The following is a 24,493-nucleotide window of genomic DNA, read 5'->3' on the forward strand; positions in this document are numbered from 1 at the left end:
CCTATCCATTCCGGGCCACCATAAGTGAATGCCCACAAGACGCTTCGTAGCAGACATCCCAGGATGCACATTATGAGCTAACTTGACAAAGGTTTCCTCTATAGCCACTGGGGGAACACACTTCCCTCCTCTGAACAACAAATCACCCTCAAGCTCCGATTCCTCTGCTACCTTGTACATGGATAACCACTCAGGTTTAACCTCACACTTCTTGGGCCACCCCTCCAAAACACACCTTTTAGTAGCTTGCTAAACTTCATCTGTTTCTTCACACTCTTTCCAAAATTCCTCTGAAATCTCCTCCAATTTTTTTGTGATCACATAATTTAATGTGATAATCATTTCACATTCACCCATGGCACCCATGTCATCCTTCGGGCATGGCAACTGTGAAAAAAAATCAGCTGTCACATTTTTCTTCCCAGGAACATACTCCGTTTTAAAACTGTACTCTTGCAGTCTTGGGGCAAGCTTGGCAATAGGTGCTGTCAAATTCTATCCACCTGACGGAGATAAATTATTTACCAACGGCGTATGATCCATCCTCAAGATTAATTTACCACCCCATACATAGTTTCTAAAATGTTCAATAACTCAAACACAGGCAACCAGCTCTTTCTCAGTGGCTGCCTACCGGAGTTCCGTTTCACTCAAAGTGCGAGAGGCAAATGCCACATTCCACTCCTTCTTCTTCCCGTACTTTTGGGACAAAACACCTCCCACACCATACATACAGGTGCCCACTGTGATAATACATTCCTTCCTCATGCACAATGGTTTAAGTGTTGGAGCTCTCACAAATTCCTGTTTAATGTTCTCAAAAGCCACTTGCTGCCACTCTGTCCACAGATACATCACATTATGTCTCAGCAATTCCCTCAGGGGTTCCATCATAGTTATAAAACCCTCCATAAACTTGCTATAGTATTCACACATGGCAGCAAACAAAAGCAATTGTGGTTTGTTGGAAGGGTGCAGAGCATTTACAATTGCTTCCACATTTGACATCTTTGGTACCACTCCTTCATCCGACAGAATGTGGCCCAGGTATTCTACAAATTTTTAAACAATTTACACTTGTGACCTTTGAGCGTCAAACCATGTTTCTACAATCTAGGATACACTTGGATCATGTGTTGCACATGTTCTTCCTCATTCCTGGAAAATATTAAAATGTCATCTTGAAAACATTTAACATATTTATCAACATCTCTGAAAATGTGGAACATGGCCCTCTGAAATACAGAGGCCGCAGAGGCCCGACCAAACGGCATTCTGGTAAATTGGTATAACCCTTGAGGAGTTATAAAAGCTGTCAATTGCTTACATTCTTCAGCCAAAACAATCTGGTAGTACGCTGACCTAGGGTCCAAAGTCACACAAAAAATTGCACCCTCCAGCACTGACACCACTTTGTTAATATTGGGTAAAGGATGACAGTCGATTATTACATTTTAATTGAAAACGCAACGTTTGATCAGCCTTGCTGGCCTAAACAATGGCAGAAACCCACTCAGCAAACTCACTCTCCTTGATGATCCCTTCTGTGACTAACTTATTAAGCACATCTCTCAACTCATCCCTTACGCTGATACCATCATTATTTACTTTGAATCTGTGTGCAAAGTTTCCCAAGTTCCCCAACTCCTCGGAGAAAACCTTCTTAAAGCGTTCCCCCTTGTCATCTTCAATAAAAGATACATGTTCATCAACTACCTCTTCACACAGCAAAACAAAGCTCCTTGCACCTGGGATTCAATACTATGCCCAATTTCCACTGGTCTCTCCAACCCAGCACAGTCACACCTTTAACAGCTACATAAAGCTTGATTTGCGCACATCTCCCTTTGAACTCTACCTTTACACATACATATCCATCCATCTCAATGGTAGAGCCATCAAAACTCTCGGCAATGATATCAGTCTGATGTAATCATTCTGTGTCCAAAACTCGCCTAAATTTCTCCTTGAAATATTTTGTGCTGATGATGGTCCAGTGCGACCCTGAGTTCACCATGAGATTTAATTCGACCCCTAAAATACTCACAATATACTCAGGAGGAATCTTCACACAGTCCTCACTCCTCCACACCCTTGGACGGATAAAACAATCCCCTTATTGCTGTCAGTACATTTCTCACATTCGCACTTCAGTTTTTCTCCGCACATTTCAGCAGTGCATGACACCTTACCGTGCATCAGACCCCAGCTTTTCTTTAAATCCCTACACACATGCTCAAAATATCCCACATGTCCACATTCTGCATTCTCTGTTCACAGCGGAACAACCCACATGCGATGCTATATGCACACTACTACCGCACCTATAACACGCTTCACCTCTCTCTGTCTACTCCCGCAAAGTTGTTCACTCATTTCCCACTTGTGGTGGATGCATCAGCACGACGTTCCCCCGCACGTTTGACCACACACACATCCTCAGCACCATCCACATGTATGCTAGTGCTTTATACAGTAGACATTCACTTCTTTGACTGTTCCAATGCTTTTGCAGTAGAAATGGCATCCTGTAACTTAGGATCTTTGATGGGACCAAAATTGCAATTCATGATAATACTCTCAGCTCCGTTAAACATTCTTTAAACGATTCCCCTTCTTTTTGCACTCTAGTTTAACATTTGAACCTGTTCAAGGCAATGTTAGTGGTAGGTTTAAATCTGAGTCCCATCCACGGACCGCTTCCTTAAATACATCCATCTCATTTTGACCATCTGATGGCTTGACCTGTGGCAGTGTCCTAAAAGCGACCTGACCCTCCTACCTAAGGCAATGCAAGACAATATATTTTCTTCCATGCTGCCCCCGTGCGCACGCTAATTATGGCTTTCATGTGGGTGAAAAATTCATCCTTCCAACTTACCCATGGGACGGGAGGTTCTCCATTGCTTTGCAAAAATTTACCAGGCAGATTGAACTGCATAGCTTCTATATCCAATTAGGCAAACATCAATATTGCACCTAAAAGTTATAACTACGGGTAACTAAAACTCTCAGCCCCTTGGAAAAGTGAAGTCTATGGACAAAGGTGAGAATAATATCTAAATATCCAACTATACACTTCTCCAGAATTTGTCTCCCACAAGCGCATGAACAATAGCTCCAAAAGTACTGACCAAAACAACTGATTTGACCTCCTGCAGATTCTGCAACATCTCATAAGCGCCAGTCATGTTCTTCACAGCATAACCGCCTCTGCGCCAGTATTCTGAATATTTCCGAAAACAAAATGGCTGCCATGCAGCGTGATGACGGAAGCCCGCTGCGGCAGCATGGCAAGTAACGTGCACTCCTATTTCTCCCTGCATCATGCCCACATACAGCAGCTTTCACACCAGTGTTCCACAAATGATGGCTGTCCAACTTCCAAACAGCGAAAAAGGTTCCAAAGAGCACATTTTCCAGTCGCGATGACGAGACAGCTTCTAGCTGGTGATTTGGTTCTCATATGCAAATTCTTCCAGAGAACGTTGCCAAAGGCTGTGTGGACAGCTCGCTCCAGAACTCGTTTGAGGCTTTAGGTCAGAGTCAAATTCAAACATCAACACCATGTTGATCTCCCAAAAAATCCCCCCAAAATGAGGCTGATATGAGCACCGGAAACAATGTCCTGCAATACCCAGTACTCTCAGGGAATCTCCTCTGTGTAATGATTGCCAAAACGACAATCCAACAAAGAAAAAAAAAAAAGAAAATTTGTGGGTAAGCGAGGTAATCCACTCCTGTGCTGCATGCGATGGCAGGATACCGACTCTAACTCGTTGTAATAGTTACAAAGATAAATCCAAATATGTAGAAATACACATTTATTGTCAGCAGCATAGCACAGCGACCTGCAATCAACACAGCTACAGATCCAACTGCGGTGCAGACTGGTGTTCCATGATCAACATTCTCCTGGAACACAGAATGCACTACAAAATATAACATATCACCTGGCAGGGTGCAGCGATGCGGCGAACGAAGTTAAGTGTTTTTTTTGTTTTTTTTAAATCTAATTTTACCTATCCTGTCGTCTGTCAACTGGCCCCTCCCACCCCACCGTGCCCTCGCCTCACCGCTTCACCACTCTTACCTGTGCTGGCCGCCACTGGCTATTTCTATGATTTAAAGATGGAATTTTAGAGCCTTCCAGAAATCTGCAGCCTCCTTGTCTAAAGAATGGCTGAAATTCTGGGATCTCGTTAGCAATAATATACAAATAGTCTCTGACTATTGAATGCTTTCAGTGCTCAGGGTAATTGTGAAATGTTATTCTGGAAAAGTTAGAAAAATGGGGTAATGTTTCAAATGAAACAAATTATTCATATTGGGTATTGGTGCCATTTCACCTTTTCAAGGAGAAATTAAATTTTCAAGACACAGAAATAGTTAAACAGAAGAGGCTTGATTATCACTGAAGGACTCAACTAATACCGAAATAAATTAAGTTGAGATAAATATAATTTGTTCACTTGTCATTATTGGAGGAGGAACTCATCGGCTTACAAGTCACCACCAGCTTACAGAGCTTCCTATTTCGGTCATCTTGGTCAAGCAAACAAGTTATGTGATTGGGTGTTGATTTTGAGCGATGATCTTGTGAAATCTTTGGATTAAAGTCTCTGTGCCTGATTTAAAGTTTGGCGGAGAGGATACTCCATCACAACTGTGACGGGGTACCGTCTCCCCCAAACCTCTGGTCCACTCACCTGATGAATACCTTCAGTAGCTCGATAATGGACTTCTATGGCTCCTTTGTCGAGGAAGCACTCCTAACAACCTGACAGATTACAGGCCATCAAACTTTTGACAATTCGACCATCCGCCAATTTAGAGTGGGCAGTTGAATGGCTAGTTTTTATTACCTCTTATTGGCAGGTAAAACTTGGCAGTAATGGCCAGTGAAAACATATAAATGACCCCCACCATATGGAGAAAACTCCCATGATGTAGCAATCCTTAGTGCTTGATTTTTCAAGAACAAACTCCCACTTTGGGAGTTTGACTTTGAAAAACCAAAAGCATGGTATAAGTTTGACAAACGTCTGTCTATTTGATGGTACTGTTTGTCAAACTGTTAACACATTGGCAGGAACCATCATTACAGCAGTTCTTACCAATGACTGGGGATGTCCACAGGTCCAGCAGACATCTCTCAGTGGGGAGGACAGGCACTCTGTGATGGCGAAGGAGTATTTTTCTCCGATGCTCTGATGGAGTACAAACCGTACTCCGCACTCTTAATCAGGTCCTCTGAAGGATTGAAGTACATTTTTTCTTTTGAAAATACAGCACACCTGTTCTAATTCTTAAGTGGGGTCTTTTGCTGGTAAGACATGGAGATGTGATGCAATATTGATTACTTTATGTCATGTAACTGCATGACTCCTCTTCGGAAGCTGATTTTTCTTGTCTTGAATTTACCCTCAGGCTCCAACATTATATGCTTTTCTCATTCTTCATTACCATGATGCCTCACTCGCCCCTTTACAGTGACATGATTGGAGCTTTATTTTAGATTACTAATTTCTGTGACAAAAAAAACTAAAGTATTTTGAAAACGAAACATAGAACAGAAGTAGAGTTTTTGGACAAACAATTTGATGAATCTCCCCTTGGTGGAAAAAGCCTATTATTGCAAAACACTACATTCAATTTTAAGAATTCTATATGTTTCTTTTTGTCTTTCTCGTTTTGAATTATAATGTTCCACTATATGCATGTCACTTGTATTGGGTATTAATTTTCGACGGTTTTTTAACCTTTTTTTTTTTTTTAAAGAAATGTATTGTTGGATGCAGTCGTGACATTCTAACCATTTCATTGCTAACTCTGGAAGCTTTCTGTCGTGTTCTCTTCCAATATGTAAATTGGATTGTCTTTGATGGTTTTCCTGGTCTCAATCTTAAATCTAGTTCTTCTCACTGCTGTATTCTGATTTTCTTTAATTAAAATATAACATTCAAAGGAGAAACATTGATAAAGTCTTTTACAGTGAAACGTGTTAAGCTAATTTGGACAAGAGTAGATGGACAAATTGGACTTTTCCCAGTACCATACTGGTCCACTATACTGTACAACACAAACTCCCATGAGTACTACAGGACAGACTGCTGACCTGCATCTCTTTATATAGGCCTTTACTTTGTATGCACTGGTGACAATATTCGTGTATTTAAGGCATTTTCATAGTGCTCTGCAGTGTGAGAAGTGAGTGCTTGCACACTTGTAGAAAGTGGTTTTGGTTTTGGTTTTTGCGAAAGTTATAGGATGCCATGCATGCATGGTGCAGAAGCATGGCATGAGGAGATGGTACGATCAGGGTTACCCTGCTGTGTGGTAAAAGAGCTGGAAGTCAAACACAATACAGGTGGAGGAAGGGGAAGACCCGCAGGGGGACTTTGTACCTGGATTGCAGTGCACTTGGGTTGCACGGCTCGGTTAGTTGAGACCTCCTCCCGAGACATACTCTGTGTTATTCTGAACTTCCCCGCCAAGATTAGAATAGCTGTAATTAATGTCTATTCCCGCCCAGTTAATCATGGCCAGGAGTCTTCAACTCTGGAGCAATTGACTACTTTTTTATACACTTGTGGTAAATAAGTAGGCATAGAAAGGTATCCTCTTGAAGAGCAGTTTAATAAGACAGAGCAAGCACAAGAACGGACTCTCCACGACAGAAGCCAACAGCAACTGTCTAACAAGAGAACGTAGAACACACAGGGCAGAGAAGAACATAGAAGGATAAACATTCCATAAGCACAGAAACACTAAGCATGTACTACACATCTTCTTCCCTTCTAAAGAAAACAGAAACAAAACACAAAAAAAAAAAAAACACATCAGCAAACAAAATCTTGCAAGTAGGTTGGAGCCCTCCTAAAACGTGGAGTGCGATTAGAGACCAAAGACACAGGTAGAGGAATAGGAATAGATGTTGACGAATCTCCAGCACCCCCAACCACCAGAGGTGCAGCAGCAGCAGAGTGAGACTCCGAAGGCAGAGAAGCCAAAAGATACCCACTGCTACCTTCTTCAGAAGAAGGAGATTCCACAGGAGAGCCTCCAGGACTTTCCAAAGAAGCACCTCTCCTATACAAAGCTACCCGCCTGAAATTCCAACATTCCCCATTGTTAAGAATGACACAATGATCCAAAACCTTCTTGACCGTAAAAGGACCCTGAAATTTTGACAACCCTTTGATTATCCTGCCCCTTTTTACCTTGACCAAATCCCCCACACAAAAAGGACGCACAGAAGAAGTAGGCAGCAACGCAGCAAGATCCTTTTCCCCAGCAACCACCTTCTTCATCCAGGCTGGAATCAATTTAGAGCCAGGAACCCGCCCCCTCATCATTTGAAAAGGAGACAGCTGACCATCAATAAGAGGTGTAGTGCGATATGCCCACAACATTTCATTGACCATTTTCCGAACAATAGAACCATCAGAAAAAGCCATCTGTATGATGCCCTTTACCACCCTATTGGCCCTTTCACAAATCCCATTGCCTTGTGGGTTGTACAAAGATGTGCGATGGTGAGATATCCCACATCCCAAGAGAAAAGATTGCATATCAGAAGAAATCAATTGAGTACCATTATCAGTTATGATTACAGAAGGAAGACCCTCATCCCTGAACAAATTTCCTAAAAATCTGATAGTAGTATCAGTAGTGATATTGTTGGTAAATTCCACAACTAACCATTTTGAAAAAACATCCACGACCACTATGGCAAATCTGTCTCTCTCGTGTAACTCACCCATGGGACCAATAAATAAAGCCAGTCGTCGCCAAATTGTGGTAAATAAGTAGGCATAGAAAGGTATCCTCTTGAAGAGCAGTTTAATAAGACAGAGCAAGCACAAGAACGGACTCTCCACGACAGAAGCCAACAGCAACTGTCTAACAAGAGAACGTAGAACACACAGGGCAGAGAAGAACATAGAAGGATAAACATTCCATAAGCACAGAAACACTAAGCATGTACTACAACACTATTCCTGGTAACACCTTGGTGATTCTTGCTGGCGATTTAAACTGCCAGTTTGAACCCCTGAAAGATCTAATTGGGGGTGATGTCAGTGAGGAGGACCAGTATTGGGCCATACCAGAACCAAATGCCCCGGCAACCCGGGCCTGGACTGCACTGGTACTCCAAATGAATACCCTTACATTGAACCACTCCCTCAGGGCCTGTAATGGGCACACAAAATCTGACTCCCCGGCGAATCAAACTTATAACAGACTAGGAAACTCTTCTATTTTAGATTATATACTGGTGGACACTAAATCCTGGCAGCGGGTGATTGATTTTAAGGTTGTCCCTCGATATAACAGCGACCATAACGCTCTGACTCTTGAGATCATACCGCCTTGCCCTAGGCTTGCTAATACAGGCCAACCTTCAACCAGCCTCAGGCTAACTCTATCTAGTTGCAGCAGGAGAGTCAAATGGGGAGCATTTTGTGAATCCCAGGAAAAGCTAGCCTCCCTCTACCAAACTGCAATTCCATATCTTAAGGTTGCATCCCAATTTAGTGAAATTGCTATTCTTACCACTGCCTTACATGAAATTGCGAACAATCACCAAGGCTTAGTATCTGATCTGGCAAATATCTTCTTCCTACTTCAAAATCTAGGGAAAAGGAAACCCCGTGTCACCCTTGGTACAATGGCGATTGTCGCAAGGCCAAGCAAGCACTAGTCCTAGCTATCAAATCCAAAGTAAGAGCACAGATAAAAGACAAAGATCAGCGAACAAAAATATAATCAATGTGGCCAAGAAACAATGGGAGGAAGATAAATGGGACAGCTTGAAAAATGCCTAATGCACCAGGGATATGAGGACATTTTGGAATTTAGTAAATACTGGCTGCACAAACGACAAACTGGCAATAGAACCAAATTTGGGGGCAGGAATTTGGAGGGCCCACTTTGAACCTCTAAATGAAAGGGTAGAGGGTGCAGCTGAGCGGGATATAAATGAGTGCCCCCATTTGCAGTTATCTATTTCTGCTGCTCCAACAATTTTTTTTAAAGAGATAGGAGATGCCCTTAATAGGATTTCTCCCTCTCAGGCACCGGGATTAGACAAGATCCCAGTTGACCTCTTCCGTAATGAGCCGAAAATCTGGGTACCATACCTTTGGACTCTGTTTAATGCTATCCTGCAGGGAATGCCAATCCCCAAGACCTGGCTGGGGGCAGAAATCCTTCCAATCTATAAAAAGGGCTCACCACTGCTACCCTCCAATTATCGCCCAATAAGCCTCATAGATGTTACCCAGAAGATATATTCACGAGTGCTATTGGGTCGACTAGATAGCTGGATGGAGGCGCACTCCATACTCAGCGCCTTCCAAGTAGGTTTTAGATCTAGAATGTCCACAATAGATCAAATTCTTAGGCTGCAACTCGTGTACTGGAAGACGGTACTTCTGGAGGGTGGCAGCCTTTATTTGATCTTTGACGACCTAAAATCAGCATTTGACCTGGTCCCCAGGGACAAATTGTGGAGCATCTTACTAGAAATGGCGGTGCCTCCCTACCTCTGCTACCAGATGAAACGGCTCCACGAATGTAATTTTGCCCAAATCAGGCATGGGAAGAATGGTGAGCTCACTGACCCCATTTCCATAGAAAGAGGAGTACGACAAGGGTGCGTGTTGGCTCCAACCCTCTTCTCCCTAATTATTAACGGCTTAGTGGAAACCCTGACCGCTGGGAGGGCCCCTAGGTTAGATGCCCCTAGGTTAGCGAACCTCAAGGTCCCTGCCTGGATGTCCGCCGATGATACCCTCTTACTATCTAAGTCCCCTATGGCAATACAGAGGGCACTAGATATCTTCCATTCATTTTGTAAAAGCAGGGGTTTAGAGATAAACACAAAAAACTAAATATATGGCTTTCAACGTAAGAAATACGACACGACCAAACCCCCAGCTAGACGGGAAACTACTAGAGAAAGTGACCATTTTTGAAGACTTAGAGTTAACACTCACTGAGAAGATGGAGTGGAGCGCACAAATAAAGAAGGCCTGCCTTAAGCTGGCACAGACAATGGAGGGTTGGCCAAAACGCTCAGGAAGTGTACCCATAAAATGGTTGGGCCAGTGATGGAAATCTACAAAGGTCAAATAAGGGGGGCAGCCCTGTATGGGGCAGAAATCTGGGGCCATCGGCCTACCATCCCCCTATCTAAGAATGAAAATTATTTTCTTAGGAAACGCCCAGGCCTCCCGATAAGTACTCCGCTTACGCCACTTCGAATGGATCTCGGGGTTGGTCCAATTGCAGAGGAATCTGCCCTCAGACCTCTACTACATTGGCGACGCCTATGGAGTACCCCAGAATTAGAAGCTTTTAGAGGCGAGTTAAAGGAAGTGCTGAGCCTAAAAGGAGCTAGCAAAATCCCATGGCTGGCGTATATTAAAAACTCCTTAGAAGCTATGGGGATGGGTGAACTATGGGCTAACGCTGAAGGAAGCAGTACGTTAATATCCAGGAAGACCTTGTCACAGATTTTTAGGGATTACAAAATTAATCAGTTAAAGAGGAATCCCGTAACTGGTACAATGACCGCATCCTTCTTAGAGATTAAAGAGCAATATAGCCTAGAACCTGTTCTCGATGTCATCCAGGCACAGAGCATTGCTGATTCGCACCTTCACAAATAACTGGGGGGGGGGGCACTTTAACTCTCAGGGTTGTCCAGCTTGCAACCACATCTCGGAGACAGCTCAACATGTACAGTTTTTTGCCCGACATACAAGAAGGCTAGACGCCGATGGCTAGTACAGATATGTAGAAACCTTGGAACAAACCATTGTGCGGAAGCCTATAGGATTTTAAAATATGATACTAGTATGCCCTTTGTATATTCTGTCTCCCGATACCTATTCTCCATGTGGTGTGCGCGCCGAGCTATTTTAAAACCAGGCTCTGCTTAATCTGATCACTCCATCAACTTTCTGTGACCTTATATTGGTATCAACCCCTCCTTTTCTTTAAACCCCAAATGTTGCTAATGTTTATTTTAATGTAATTATTGCATTTTATAATTTTTAAATGGAATTCTTTGATATTGCACATGCACTTTACCTTTGAAATTTATATGTATGAAATTTGGTGTATGTTTTTTTACCTTTGCTTTTATGGTCATATTGGCCGAAATAAAGAATTCTTGACTTGACAAACACAATAAGACATATAAACTATTCAAATTCTATGCAGGTTATTTTTGAATGAGATAAAGCTAAGCTTAGCTTTTGGAGATGATATGGTGGTGGTTTGTTTAAGTCCAAATGAGATTAGGCATTTAGTTGGTGACCTCTCAGTGGTCCTGTACACATCAGTAGAGAGTACACAGCACATGAACATTAGAAAAGCAGAAATCCTGATGGTGTCACAGAGTTTTAATAGAATGAGCATGCTGCGGGAGCCCATATCTGTGATTCTAGGTCAGTATGATGCAGGTGGACATGTGCGTCTTTCTAGGCAACCATGCTGCATGAGCCCTTCACTGTGATTATGGGTCCGCATGCTGGTAAGGCCACGTCTGTGATTCTAAGCCAGCATGCTGCCGGAGGCCATGTCTGTAATTCTAGGTCTGCATGATGTAACATCCATGTTTGTTATTCGGGGTCACCATGCTGCATGAGCCCTACACAGTGATTATAGGTCCACATGCTGAGGGAGGCCATATCTGTGATTCCAGATCAGCAAGATGCAGGAGGCCATGTCTGTGATTTTAGGTCCACATGCCTCAGGAATTCATGTCTGTGATTCTAAGTCAGCATGCTGCGGAAGGCCATGTCTGTGATTCTAGGCTGGCATGTTGTGAGAGCCCATGTCTGTGCTTCCAGGCCTGTATGCTGTCTGTGATTCTAGGTCTACAGGCTGCAGGAGGCCATGTCTGTGAGTCTAGATCTGCAGGCTGTGGGACCCATGTCTGTTACTCTTGGAGTGCATGCTATGGAAGGCTATGTCTGTGATTCTAATGCTGCATTCTGTAGTAGCACATGTCCGTGATTCTAGGTCCATGTGCTGCAAGAGTCCATGTCTGTATTACTAGGTCCACATGGTGCGAAAGGCCATGCCTGTGATCCTAGGTCTGCATGCTGTGGGAGGCCATGCCTGTGATTCTAGATCTGCATACCTCGAGAGGTCATGTCTGTGAGTCTAGGTCTGCATGCTATGGAAGGTCATGTCTGTGATTCAAGGAATGCATGCTACAGGAGTCCATCTCTGTATTACATGGCCCACATAGTGCGAAAGGCCATGTCTCTATTACTAGGTCTGCATGCTGTGGAATGCCATGTCTGTGATTCCAGGTCTGCATGCCATGGGAGCCCATGTCTGTGATTCTAGGTCCACCTGCTGCAAAAGGCCATGTCTGTGATTCTAGGTGCACATGCTGCTGGAGCTCATGTCTGTGATTCTAGGTCTGCATGCTGTGGGAGCCAATGTCTGTGATTCTAGGTCCGTATCCTGCAAGAGGCCATGTCTGTTATTCTCAGTCTGCATGCTGTGAGTAGGGGTGGGCTGAGCTTGCGGAGTTCTACTACGCAGAATTCATTGGAGTTGCCTATAAACTGTGGAATTCTACGGAGTTCCACGTGTGTCGGAGTGCCACCCAGTCTACTTCTACCAAAAATATCCCAGTCATTTAGGGCATGTGCTGCCTTGAGAACTCACTCTACGCTGACTTTTGTTATAGTTACGGTACCGAGTGCACACTGCACCAAAGAAGGACATGTCCAGCTCTGGCACTAGGTGCACCTGCAGGATCACGTACTGTTGCACTGCACCGAGTACATGTGCAGCAATTGGGTGAATGTGCACCATCAAGTACTTGGCTTGCACTATATAAATGAAAGAAGTGTACATGTATGGCACCAGAAGCATGTGCACTATTGAGTACTTGCTTGCTCTGCACTGAACAAATGCCTAGCATCGGTGCAAGTGCAGCATTGAGTTCTTTGACAGCACCAAACACACGCTCAACACCAGTGCATGTGCAGCATCGACTGCTTGAAAGCACCAAGCACATGTCTGGCACCAGTGCTCGCGCAGCACTCAAAGGGAACAGCAGCAGTTCAGCTCTTTCCAAGTCCCAGTTTTTCTTTTACAGTGAGCGGTGGCAGTATGTATGAGCTGCTGGGCTTTCTTTCTTACCTTAATTGTTGCTGCAGCCACTGCTCATGAGTCATGTGACCCCGAAAACAGTGATGCCCAGCCAGCAGTCCAGCACACAGAACAGGGTGAAGCAGAGTAGGGCATGGGCGACGGCCGAGACCGTGTTCCTCCTTCGCAGTTCGTGTGGTGCAGGCTACGGAGTGACTCCTCTCTTCCGGCACTACCTCGTCCAGGCCGTGCCCGTGAGGAGGAACAGGAAGTGAGCGGGGCACTGGCGAAGGGAAAACCAACGGTCAATTGCAGTCGGGATACATTGCCAGAGCGTCTCCATGGTGACCACATGCCAGCCAAGCCTTTTGTCTCCCCGAAAGGGACGCTGGATCCTTCATTCCATTTGGGTGGTTGGTGGAGTTTTGCCAAACTCCATGCTCCAAGCGGAGCCCGGAGTGGGCAAAACTCTGCAAACTCCACTGGCGGAGCAAAGCTCCCTTGCACCCCGAGCTGAAGGAGGCCATGTCTGTAGTTCTAGGTTTGCATGCTGTGGGAAGCTATGTCTGCATGCTGCGGGAAGCTATGTCTGTGATTCTAGGTCTACATGCTGCGGGAAACTATGTCTGTGATTCTAGGTCTGCATGCTGCAAGAAGCTATGTCTGTTATTCTGGGGCCACATGCTGCGGAAGGCCATGTCTGTGATTCTAGGTCTGCAAGCTGTGAAGGACATGTTTGTGATTTTAGGTCCACATGCTGCGGGAGCCCATGTCTATGATTTTAGATTTGAATGGACGGAAGCCTAGCAGTTTGCAACAAGGATTCCATGTGGGATTCCATGTGAAACTGGAGGTAGGTGGTAACCACTTTTTCAAAGCCATTTTAGTTCAAAGGGAGTCTTGCAATTTGGCTCTTAGTTGGGGTGGTTGGGTTAAATGTGTGTCTATTTAGGAGGGGTATTAATCAAGACTGTTAATTTGCTGGTGATGGTTTGTCTACAGTAAATTGAAATAAAGTTAATAAATATAAATAAGCATTTACAGTGTCCACATGAGACCCAAAACCTAAGAGTCACCAATGCTGCAGAGAGGGAGTAACTGTGCTAAAAAGAAAAAAGGTTAGCAAATAAGCAATGCATACACAACAAACAAATAATAGCTTTATGCGTTCTCGTTGAGAACCATGACTTTTTGGGTAATTGATGTAACAATTGTGCAACATGTGGCTCTAGTTTTACCAGCTGTCAACCAATTGTATTCAATACTCCACAGAGTAAACATTTCCCAGGATTGGATGTCTTTCATGACAAGTTGCTTTGCTCTTATTTGTGGCTTTCCACCCTTGTGTATTTTACCCGTCCACAGGAGCTTTTTGGTTTCACCATCAGTAGATTCGCCATTTGTTCCGCTCCGAACGACGCAGCATTGCATCTAAGAATAAAGTCACATTTAAACAATACCAGCTTGCTGCATTTCAATGACACCTTGTGGTCACTATAAAAACTGCAGCACAAATGTGGAAGATACAACATCAATCTTGACAGACATGGAAGACTAATTTAAACAAGCATTGGCAATGTCAATCGGTCTTGTTTTTATGTTAAGATAAGCGGAGTGAAATTTCAGGCTCCTCCTAGGGAAACTCAGACTTGACAACTGAGTTGCTTGCCCTTTGCAATTTGGAACGTATATTTATTACATCCTACCTTTATTGATCAGCAAGCAGGCAATGTTCAGTCACTCGCTTTCTCTGCCAAAAAAGACCATCTTCTAAAAAATTAAAAGTAAATATGTTGGTAAGAAAGTCCTCTAAATGGTTTGGAAAAACTTTATATTGCTGAATAGTCCTGTGTGTTGTCCCAAGTAGGCTCGAGAAGCGAGCTAGACAGAGCTCACTCGAGGTGCACGCTTTGACTTTTGTGGGAGTGGTACAACCAACAAGTGTCTGCATTTGAGTGAGAGTGGGTACTGCCTTCTCAACACAGGCTATGTGGTGACTGATGGAGATGGTAATATGAATACAGTTAGGATGGCAGAACCCTTTAATTGTTCCTCTGTGGGAAAATGCCTCATGGGTGACTCTTGTAAAAGGCCCATTCAGCCTGGAGCTTGGCCTTTATCATGTGTGGATCATGTATGAACAATGTCTTTGGAATATGTGGGTATTCGAATGCAATCATTGGACTGGAGAGTGCTTGAGTCCACTGTAGATTATGCGTATGCTGCATTAGTTGGCTATTTCCTTTTTAAGGTCTCGCCTGAGACAGCGCATGTGCCGTCGCTTGGGAAACATTTTGTTAGCTTACAGTGGGCATAGAGCATATCTATTGCTCACCATTGGTTAGCGTCATTGTTACTCCAATTTGCTTACTTCAAATTTGTTTAGCCATCTGGGCTTCACATTCTCTTCTTGTATTTGACCCTCACCTGGAGCATGTCCAAAGTACTTGTGTCCTGCCACTGCTTGCCATCTGGAATCTATTATTTTCTTTTTGTGGAAGAACTCCATGAAGGTGCGTGTGTTTGTGTTCACCTGCTTTCTCCCAGCCCCTCCTGCACTACGTATGTAGTTCCCCCTCCTTGACTGAAACCCACTCTTTTACTGTGCCCTGTGTTGTGACCATCTCCTATTCTCCAGAAGAATGTAAATACGCATTATACAGGAAATGCCCAAAATGTCCTCAACCTGGACACTGTCCAGGAAATCCACAAATCTGGCTAGTAACACAGGGAGAAATGCCACCTGTGGAATGGATTGGAGGAGCTTCCGATCTTTCAAAAGTAGTAAGCGCTCTGGTTGGTTCTGTCAGTTTCTCCTTGACCACCAGTGGAGTGCATGTGCCAGATCCCCACGCCAATACTTTGCAAATGTCAACTGTACACAGAGCAGCCATACAAGCCCATGTAAGGAAGGGAGATCTTGGTCCAGAAGGGGTACTCTGCATGGTTGCCATTGTTCCTCAGAGACTGGGTTTAATTCTGGGAAACACCTTTGGAGCTTTCCTTGCTGCTGGGCGTGAAGAATAAAGGGAGACCTACCTTCCTACACGAGGAACTAGAATGTGCCTGACTGGAGTTGTGACCTTTCTACAGCACAAAGTTCAGCTGAATGGAAGAACCATTGTGAGTGCCACTGCAAGAATAAAGACAGCTCGGGAGCCACGCCGTGGCCTCATACCAACTGTCCAAAATCATAAGACATTCAGGTTAAGGATCTGCTCTGTTGACTTCAGAAGTCAAGATGGATAAGCCTGACCCATCCCTGACCATTTCCATGATTGCATTTTGCTGATGTTGTACCTGGTAAGGAAGGAAATTCCAGAACCAGATGTGGGGTAAGTTTAGAAGTTTCTCCCACTTCAAAGCTGTCACCAGGTATAAATACTAAACCCTTGGACCAACTCTTCAGATCACTTCTATGGAAGACTCATACGAAACACTGCTCTGCTTCCCTGGTGTTGGAAGGACTGCCCTGGTGCAAAAAGGACTGCCCTGCTGCCTGAGGAAGGAAGATAGGACTTGCTGCTTGAACCCAGAACCACCAGAGAGACTCCAGGGGCAAGCTGACTTGCCTCCTGTTCTGAGCTACATAACAAGCTCAAGAGACCTGTCCTGTATCAGACTCAAATAGACCTGCCTCTTCCCTGCTGCTGGCTTCTGCTGGAGGGAGTCCTGATCCCCAAGAGGTGCCCCTTAGGTCCTGGACTTTTGTTGTTCTGGAATCATTTTATTTATTTATTTATTTTTTAAATTGGTGTGCAATTTTTTGTGTGTTGTGTTTTCACTTTGTTACTGATTGCGTGCTGCATAATTGCTTTACACATTGCCTCTTGGTTAAGCCTTACTACTTTTGTGGCAAGCTACCAGATGGTTGAGCAGAGGTTAATTTAGTGACTTTTTGTGGTTCACTCTGTCAAGGATTGTGGTTGTTGCTTGAGTGGTGTTTCACCCCCTCATCCAATAAGCCAATATCGCACAGCTGTCTATCGTTTCTTTGCCCCAGAAGGGTCAGGATACTGTCTTCAAACCCTGCTTGGGCTCCCCTCCCACAGGTTGGAGGTGGTTCGAGAATGTGGTGATACCATAACTGCTGGAACTATTGTTCTAGTCCTTATGATACAGAGTTATCAGTGGTACCCTAGGCTGCTGTGGGTGACCACAGTACCAGCACAATCATAAAACCTCTACCACAACAGGAAGTAGTTGTGCTAGAGGCATCTGAATTTTTGGGCAACCTTTTTGGACAAAAAGCAGGAATGCGCACATTGTGGAAGCCTACTATGGGTTGGAATCTTGTTGTTTGGGTGGTGGGTTTTGAGATAGCCTTTAGTTTATAAAATAGTTTATTTGATGTATAAACAAACCTTAAACTATACAATATTATTATCATTTTATACGTTTAGAAAATACCAGGCGTAAAAATCTTGACACATTAACTCTCTATTTGTATCCTGTGAAAAAATATAACATTTCACCATTTGCTTACTGGAATTTGCTAAAATAGCTTGATAAACAGTATTTATGTTCATTAGAATAAGGTCAGGAGTCTCTTAAGTAAGAAAAAAGACCCAAGATCGCCATTGAGTGGTTGGTAATACACACCATAATCCCAAAATGTCCTTTTGGAGGTAACTGATCAATTTGGAATCCCATAAATATTCTGCTAAACTCTTGGTCGATTGACAAAATGGAATATCTTGGCCAACAGCACTCAGAAAGTTGGGACACATACATTGCATAAGATTTCTTAGATTAGGTAACAAAACACAAAACCAATCCCACTACACACTCGAGTTCTTAATCACTCCTTTAAGAAAGAGATTTGTTTGGTGCAACAATGAATCAAATCACACAAACCTAATTTTTCAGCCCCATAAGTTAAATATTGAAAGAGTGGTTTGGGAACCTGAACGCCCATGCGCTAACCTAGCACCTAGATATCAACTGGGGTGATAAAAGTCCCACAAAGCCCCTTCTCTGTGTCTGAATCCCTATTGAGATGAAAAGACGTCTGAGTCGGAAAAGGGATGCTGTATTGTTGGAAAGAGAATAGATACTCAGGTCTTGCCTCTGGTCTGACATTCCTGACACGTCACTGGCTCACTGGCCTCAGGGCTGCTGTTGGCATCTGTCTTACTCCATCAGCTATTGTCATGCACAGCCTGCCATAAAGTAACATACCATTACTCAAAAGTCCTATCATGTTATAATTTAACATATTATACATTTACTTCTGAAGGTAACCTGTTCCTTTTACAACTTCTGTATACTTTCTCAGGGGGTTGTTCTGGTTAAGGTTCTGTGTTATCTCTCAACATTTCGTAGACTTCAAGAAAACAAATGACATTCAGATGCAACGCGCGCCTTCCCTTTCCTACTCTACATGTACACCTTCCTCCAAGTAGGAGTAAGTATCTTTGTGTTCCATAATTAGGAAACAGCAAATAAACTTTTTTGTCACTACCAGCGCCATTTGTAACCGCTCCTACAACCTAAGTGAATTTCCGCATACAAATTCCCATTCTGTGAAGCAGGATTTCTGTATGGCTCGGTGATAAGCAGGTGTGTACAGGTGGGGGGGAGGCCCACAAGGAAGCATTAAACGTTTGCTAGATTGGCTCACTAATGTGCTTAAAGCGGCTGGGGCATATTCATTATGCCTGTTTTAACTAGTCTGGTTTGCGGTCTAGTTGTTCAATAATTAAGGACTCGGCTCGCGCGCACTGCTACTCAGAAAAAAAGTTGCCTTAAAGTTGTACGTAATGGGGAGCTTTTTTTAACAGGCAGAAAACGACCAGAGCCCAATTTGTAGTCGTCAGGTGGGCGAGAAACACCGCCGGTGAGGGTCAGGGGTCTCATTACAAGCTCCTCTACAGACCCCAATTAGCCGACGAGTAAAACCTGATTAGCATTGTTTTGGGAAGCAATCTAAGATGTCATCTCCAGATCTGCTACTGATCCATAAGGGGGGCTCCATGTCAAGTAAAATAATCCTGCTTTGCGTCTCATTAGGGCTCTAATTCTGGGGTAATTGAAAGCGGGCCGGCTGCGCGCGGGAACAGGCGGCCATCTGCTTCCCATTGGGCGGGCTTGCTTTATAGGGTGGCGCCTTCCATTTTCATCACAAGCCCGAGATTCCCACATCGTGACTTGTCTTCGTTTTTATTCCTTCCAGATAAAGTTGAGTTGAACTTTCGACTTCATGTAAAACACTTGGAGGGAAACCATCAGTCGCCTCCCGGGACCCCCTCGGCCTGGCTTCCCATTGGCCCTCGCGATGCCTCGCCGCTTCCCGGCTCTTTCAAGGTACAGTAGCCTTGGCTTTGGTGAGCCAGCTGAACTGCACAACTACTTGTATTTTACATATTTCCATGCATGTATTCTATATGCACATGTTTATCCATACCCATATATATAGAGAATACATTAAGTAATTTTGCAATATAGTCCAATTTTGCCTTCAAAGGGTTCTGGCAACATCATAAACCACGAAGTCAAAGGCTGGCGAGTTTGTGCCATCAGAACCTAGAGATGCCAATATATGACCCAATTGTACCGGGTCCCGTTATACATTTTTTAAACGACATGTTTATTTTGGGGCATTTAGCTTGAAAACGCTGTTTTATTCTAGGTGCAGCTAATAATAGCTACTGATCAGAATTAGAATGTTTAGGCTTTGTTGACCCTTCTTAAATAAATTGCTCATAAAACATTGGGAAATGGCGAAGGTAAGTAGACCTATGCGATTATCTGGTAACACATTTACCACATAATATTGAATGTGCTCCATTTGCCACATAATTTGCCATATAAATTCCAACATCTGCAGATTGCACCAAAAATGTTGCTTCTGTCTCTAATAAATAAAAATGATACTGACTCGAAAAATACCAAATAATACGTTTTTTGTCTCACATAATTTAGATACGCTTGCTACATAATTTGGCCATCCATGACTCATAACTCTGGAAGCCTTGACAATGTTAAAGCTCTAGAGAGTGGTTGGGGGCTATTGATATGATGATGCAATCCGTATTATTACACACAATGACATCATCATGATGACAGGTTTCACTCAACCATATCATCTGTACTGTACGTTCTACTTGAGGAGCCTGCTGGAATGATATGATACACTCTTTAATAAAGCCGTGCTTCTGGGGACACCAGTCCTTAATTGATGCACTTGAAGTTCCTCTAAAAATATGCTGAGATGATGAGTGGCGGAAGAGAGGAGAGTGTGTGACATACTGCACTGCCCATCTCGCATCCTTCTTCTGGTCGTCTCTACATCCTTGATATAGGCTGTTTGACATGTTGGTTTCATGTAGACAAACCAGCCACTTCTCTGCACCACCCAGGTTCCACAGGGCCGTCTAAACAACATTATAGGCTCCCAGGCAAACAGTGCGCTGGGCTCTGCTTACACAACCACTCATAGGAATAAAAATGTTCAACAGAAAATGTATGTTAAATGCAGATCTGCATGGGGCCCATATGCTCGTGGGGCCCCAGAGAAACTGCCCAGCGTGCCCATGCGTTAAGACGGCACTGCGGGTCCAGTGTTACTGGGGTACGTTCTCATCAAGCGGGGTCCTGGGCAGCATGTTAGTGAGCATGGCCCTCCTGCACGCGGACTGGCCATCCTTCCACAAAATATCAAGGACTTCGTTGTATCCTCATATCTAGAACCACCACCCACACCAAACATAAAATCTCTGCTCCAACTACCACAGATCCTAGGACATCATAAATGTGGTCATTGTAAGGTCTGTGAATATACCATGATTGGAATCAGCTTTAATCACTATGGAAAGACCTATTCTCTTAATCACTTTACCAACTGCAATAGCCAAAACGTGATTTACGCCATCAGATGTCCATGCCAAATGATATATGTAGGTCAAACTACCCAAAAAGTCAAAAATAGGATCCAACAACATCAGAGCAGGATCAAGTGCAAATCACTAGGAGCACCACTAGTTGAACACTACACAAACGCACGACACACATACCAAGAACTGGAGTGGTGGGTTTTAGAAAAAATCACACTACACAGAAGGGGTGGTAACATGGGCACTTCTCTTAATTATAAGGAATGTCGTTGGATCCATCTCCTTGATGCAACCAATTCGGGTCTGAATGAACATGAGGAGACTTATTTGCAAATGAGTAAGCTCTAATTTCACTGCTGGTCATTTTCCTTACCTCTTCATTTGTTTTGTATGCCATTTGGTTGAGTAAGACATATTACTTGGATCTTTTCCTCTTGCAATCCCAGCATATATATGAACTTGACATTTTTTATTAGCATAACATGTTGACATTGTTTTATACGTCATATGTCATTATCATCGTCATGTTATTGTAATAATGTACATCATGAAACTATAATGTATACCGTGCAGTCCAATCGTTTGGGATATTGTCATGTCCACTGTGGGATATTCCATTTTGTATTTTATGACATTTTTACACGTTATGTTTGATAACTTGTATAATTGAAACATTGGTATCTTCGTACGCATGTAATATCATGGCCCGTATTTGCTTTGCAGTTTGACTATGTTAAAAAGCTCATTGATAAGCACAGTGTGAGGAAATCCCACGTTGAGATCTATGAAACTTCGTTTGCAATGTATAAATATTACACTTGAAAAGTCCTGAAAGAGACGTTTGCACGATCGGCTCTCATTTGCACTGTGTAAAATTGTCCCCTGCCTTTTGGGTCCCTCATATTGTACAAGCTCATCCCTCTTCCTTCACTCATTACGAGTTCATTCCCGACTAATCCACTCCGGGTTTTCCCGATCTGCCTACGAGTTCAGGTCCCCGCACGTACACGGCCTATTTGAACACGTCATATAGTCGGCCCTAGCGAGCGCTCGCTGTCAGTTGCAGCTGAGCCTTTGACGGATAAAGACGTCCAGTTCGCGGACTCCATGTAAGTTGTTTCACTAACGTCAAGGTTTTTTCACTTAGTTTCAGTACGATGTTGTGAAACCACTGTGCCGTAATTGCTCTACCTAATGTTGCTTCCCAGCGTTCGGCATTTTTAACTCCTTGTAAATTGTTTCACTAACGTCATGGTTCTTTCACTTAGTTTCACTACGATGTTGTGAAACCACTGTGCCGTAATTGCTCTACCTAATGTTGCTTCCCAGCGTTCGGCATTTTTTAACCAAGTTTCCATGTTAAACGATTCTGCTACCATTGTCTAACTGCCACCGGTTCGTCCCCCCATTTTTTCAGTGGTAACATTGGGGGTATGACAGCCCCTTACATGTACTAGAAACAGCTCATTTTATGCTGTTCCTTGCATTTGTTGATGTATAAATGTGTACATATGTCCATAGATATCTCGCAAGCGATTATTACCCCTTCTAATTTAACTTCCTTGGCAACCTTAATCATAGTCCCCCCCTTTTTGTCCGCAGTACGTGGCGATTGTCGTGACAGCACCACTTTTCTTTTCAAATCGAAATTACCGTCCTTCAGGTACGTGCTTTTCTTTTAAAACCGGGTATACTTTAATTACGATGACACGTAGTCTGTTTAATCCGTGCAACAGCCCCTCCTCTTTAATTTTTGCAGAATTTGTGCATAATTCACTACCAAAGTTGATGTCGGCCTCCTGCATAAGAGAGACGAGGAATCTATTTCCAATTAATTAAATCGTTTTCCCAGGTGAGCTACTCTGCCGCACAAGGGAATTTAACCATTTCCTTCACATGTGACGCACACATTGCCCTGACACCAAACTCTTTGCGCTTACAGGTCCCCAACCTATTCCTTGTCCTGATGAAGACCCCCTTTGATGCATACTAATTGGCACAACCATATTGGGTCGAAACGTCGACGTTACCTGTCCTATGCTTCCGTGCAAATCCACATATAGAACAAGGAAATTACAGCCTACAGTGGCTTATGTACTTCAAGCTGGATCTGATTGTTTATTATTTCTATGTATTGTCCATTGTATATATCTGTTATATGTGATTTTTTTTGTTCAAGTAATCACTGTTTCACCAATTGTTTCATTTTGTATGTGTATTCTGGTTGGGTCACCCTGTAAACACTTCGGTGTTTTCCATACAATAATTAATACTATTCCATCCAGCAACACGAATTCATTTCTGTTTCTTTGGGTCTGTGTGTGTCCCGTACAGCTCTCAAGTGTATTCAGTATATGTCCAAGCAAGTTTGCTTACTTCCCGACAGAACCATTGTTCTTTGCTTTTGCTACTCCTGACGAAGCATCAAAACGCTTTACGGCGAGTAGCATGCTACCACAAAGGATTAGTGGTGGATTAGCATAGGGAATTATATATTAATTTGAAAAGTGGACATGCGAGTTTGTTAGTTTGATTGAATAGTTTAATGGAGGGATGGAAGAGGGTAGAATCTAGAAAGTGTTATTTGGGAGATCATAGTAGTAAGATCAGGTTTGGGATGGGTAAAAGGAGAGATGGAGGCGGGAAGAGTCTCTAGAAAGGGATGAGAGAAATCACAGTAGTAAAATGAGGTTTGGGATGAGTCAAAGGAGGGATACAGAAGGGAAGAATTTAGAAAGGGTTGTTTGGGAGATCATAGTAGTAAAATTAGGTTTTGGGTGAGCCAAGGAGGGATAGAGGGGAGAAGAGTCTAGAAAGGTTTATTTCAGAGTTCATACTAGTACAATGCGGTTTGGGATGAGTCATAGAGTGGAGGTAGAGGATATATTGCGCGAGATAGAGGGTGAAACAGAGTAGTGCATTGCAGAGAGTCTAATGTGTTTTTTTCTTCTACAGTAGGACTAAATTAATAAATATATAGGCACATAACAACATAAAAAGGGTATACATGTATAAGGAAGATAATATATAGAGATTTAAAGTTGTATTGTACAAATCCAGACTTTCAAGGGTGTTGTACTTAAAACAATTTTTTTTTGTTTTGTTACATTTATGTATTTATTTTAACCCCTTCCATGCGTTAGACGTGCGGGAGCCGTCCGACGCATAGATACTCATGTGCATCGGATGGCTCCCGCGCATCCGACGCCATGACACAGGGAATCCTTCAGGTGCAGACACCAGAGGGATTACCAGCTCCTGAGGCTGTATTTTTGGTTTCTGTAAAATGACGATAAGCGCGCATGTTGCGCTGACGTCATTTCATAGAAACCTAAACTGAAATGAGCCGATAGTCTCATTTTAGTTTCACTTTCTATGTGCTCAGGGAGCTATCTCAGCCCCCTGAGCATGTAGAAAGTCAGGAGAGGTATCGTTGGAAAGTGGCGAAACTCCCCTTTCCAATGGTACCCCTCCCTAGTGGATCCCTGCTTGGGGATCGCCCCAGGAGGGAACCTTCCACTAGGCACCAG

General features: G+C 43.4%; 1 protein-coding gene across 1 annotated transcript in view; it reads left to right on the forward strand.

Moving 5' to 3' along the window:
* The window catches only part of LOC146863322 (uncharacterized), a 58,967-nt gene extending 35,683 nt beyond the window's left edge, over positions 1–23,284 (forward strand). The window contains exons 3-6 of the mRNA XM_085643168.1: positions 19,304–19,434; positions 22,566–22,626; positions 22,723–22,815; positions 22,906–23,284. Coding sequence (XP_085499294.1) covers positions 19,304–19,434; positions 22,566–22,626; positions 22,723–22,802 — 272 coding nt within the window. The 3' untranslated portion in view covers positions 22,803–22,815; positions 22,906–23,284. The remainder of the gene's footprint in view (positions 1–19,303; positions 19,435–22,565; positions 22,627–22,722; positions 22,816–22,905) is intronic.
* Positions 23,285–24,493: the final 1,209 nt, after the last annotated feature.

Source organism: Triturus cristatus, chromosome 2_2, assembly GCF_964204655.1.
Source record: "Triturus cristatus chromosome 2_2, aTriCri1.1, whole genome shotgun sequence".
Lineage (NCBI taxonomy): Eukaryota > Metazoa > Chordata > Amphibia > Caudata > Salamandridae > Triturus > Triturus cristatus.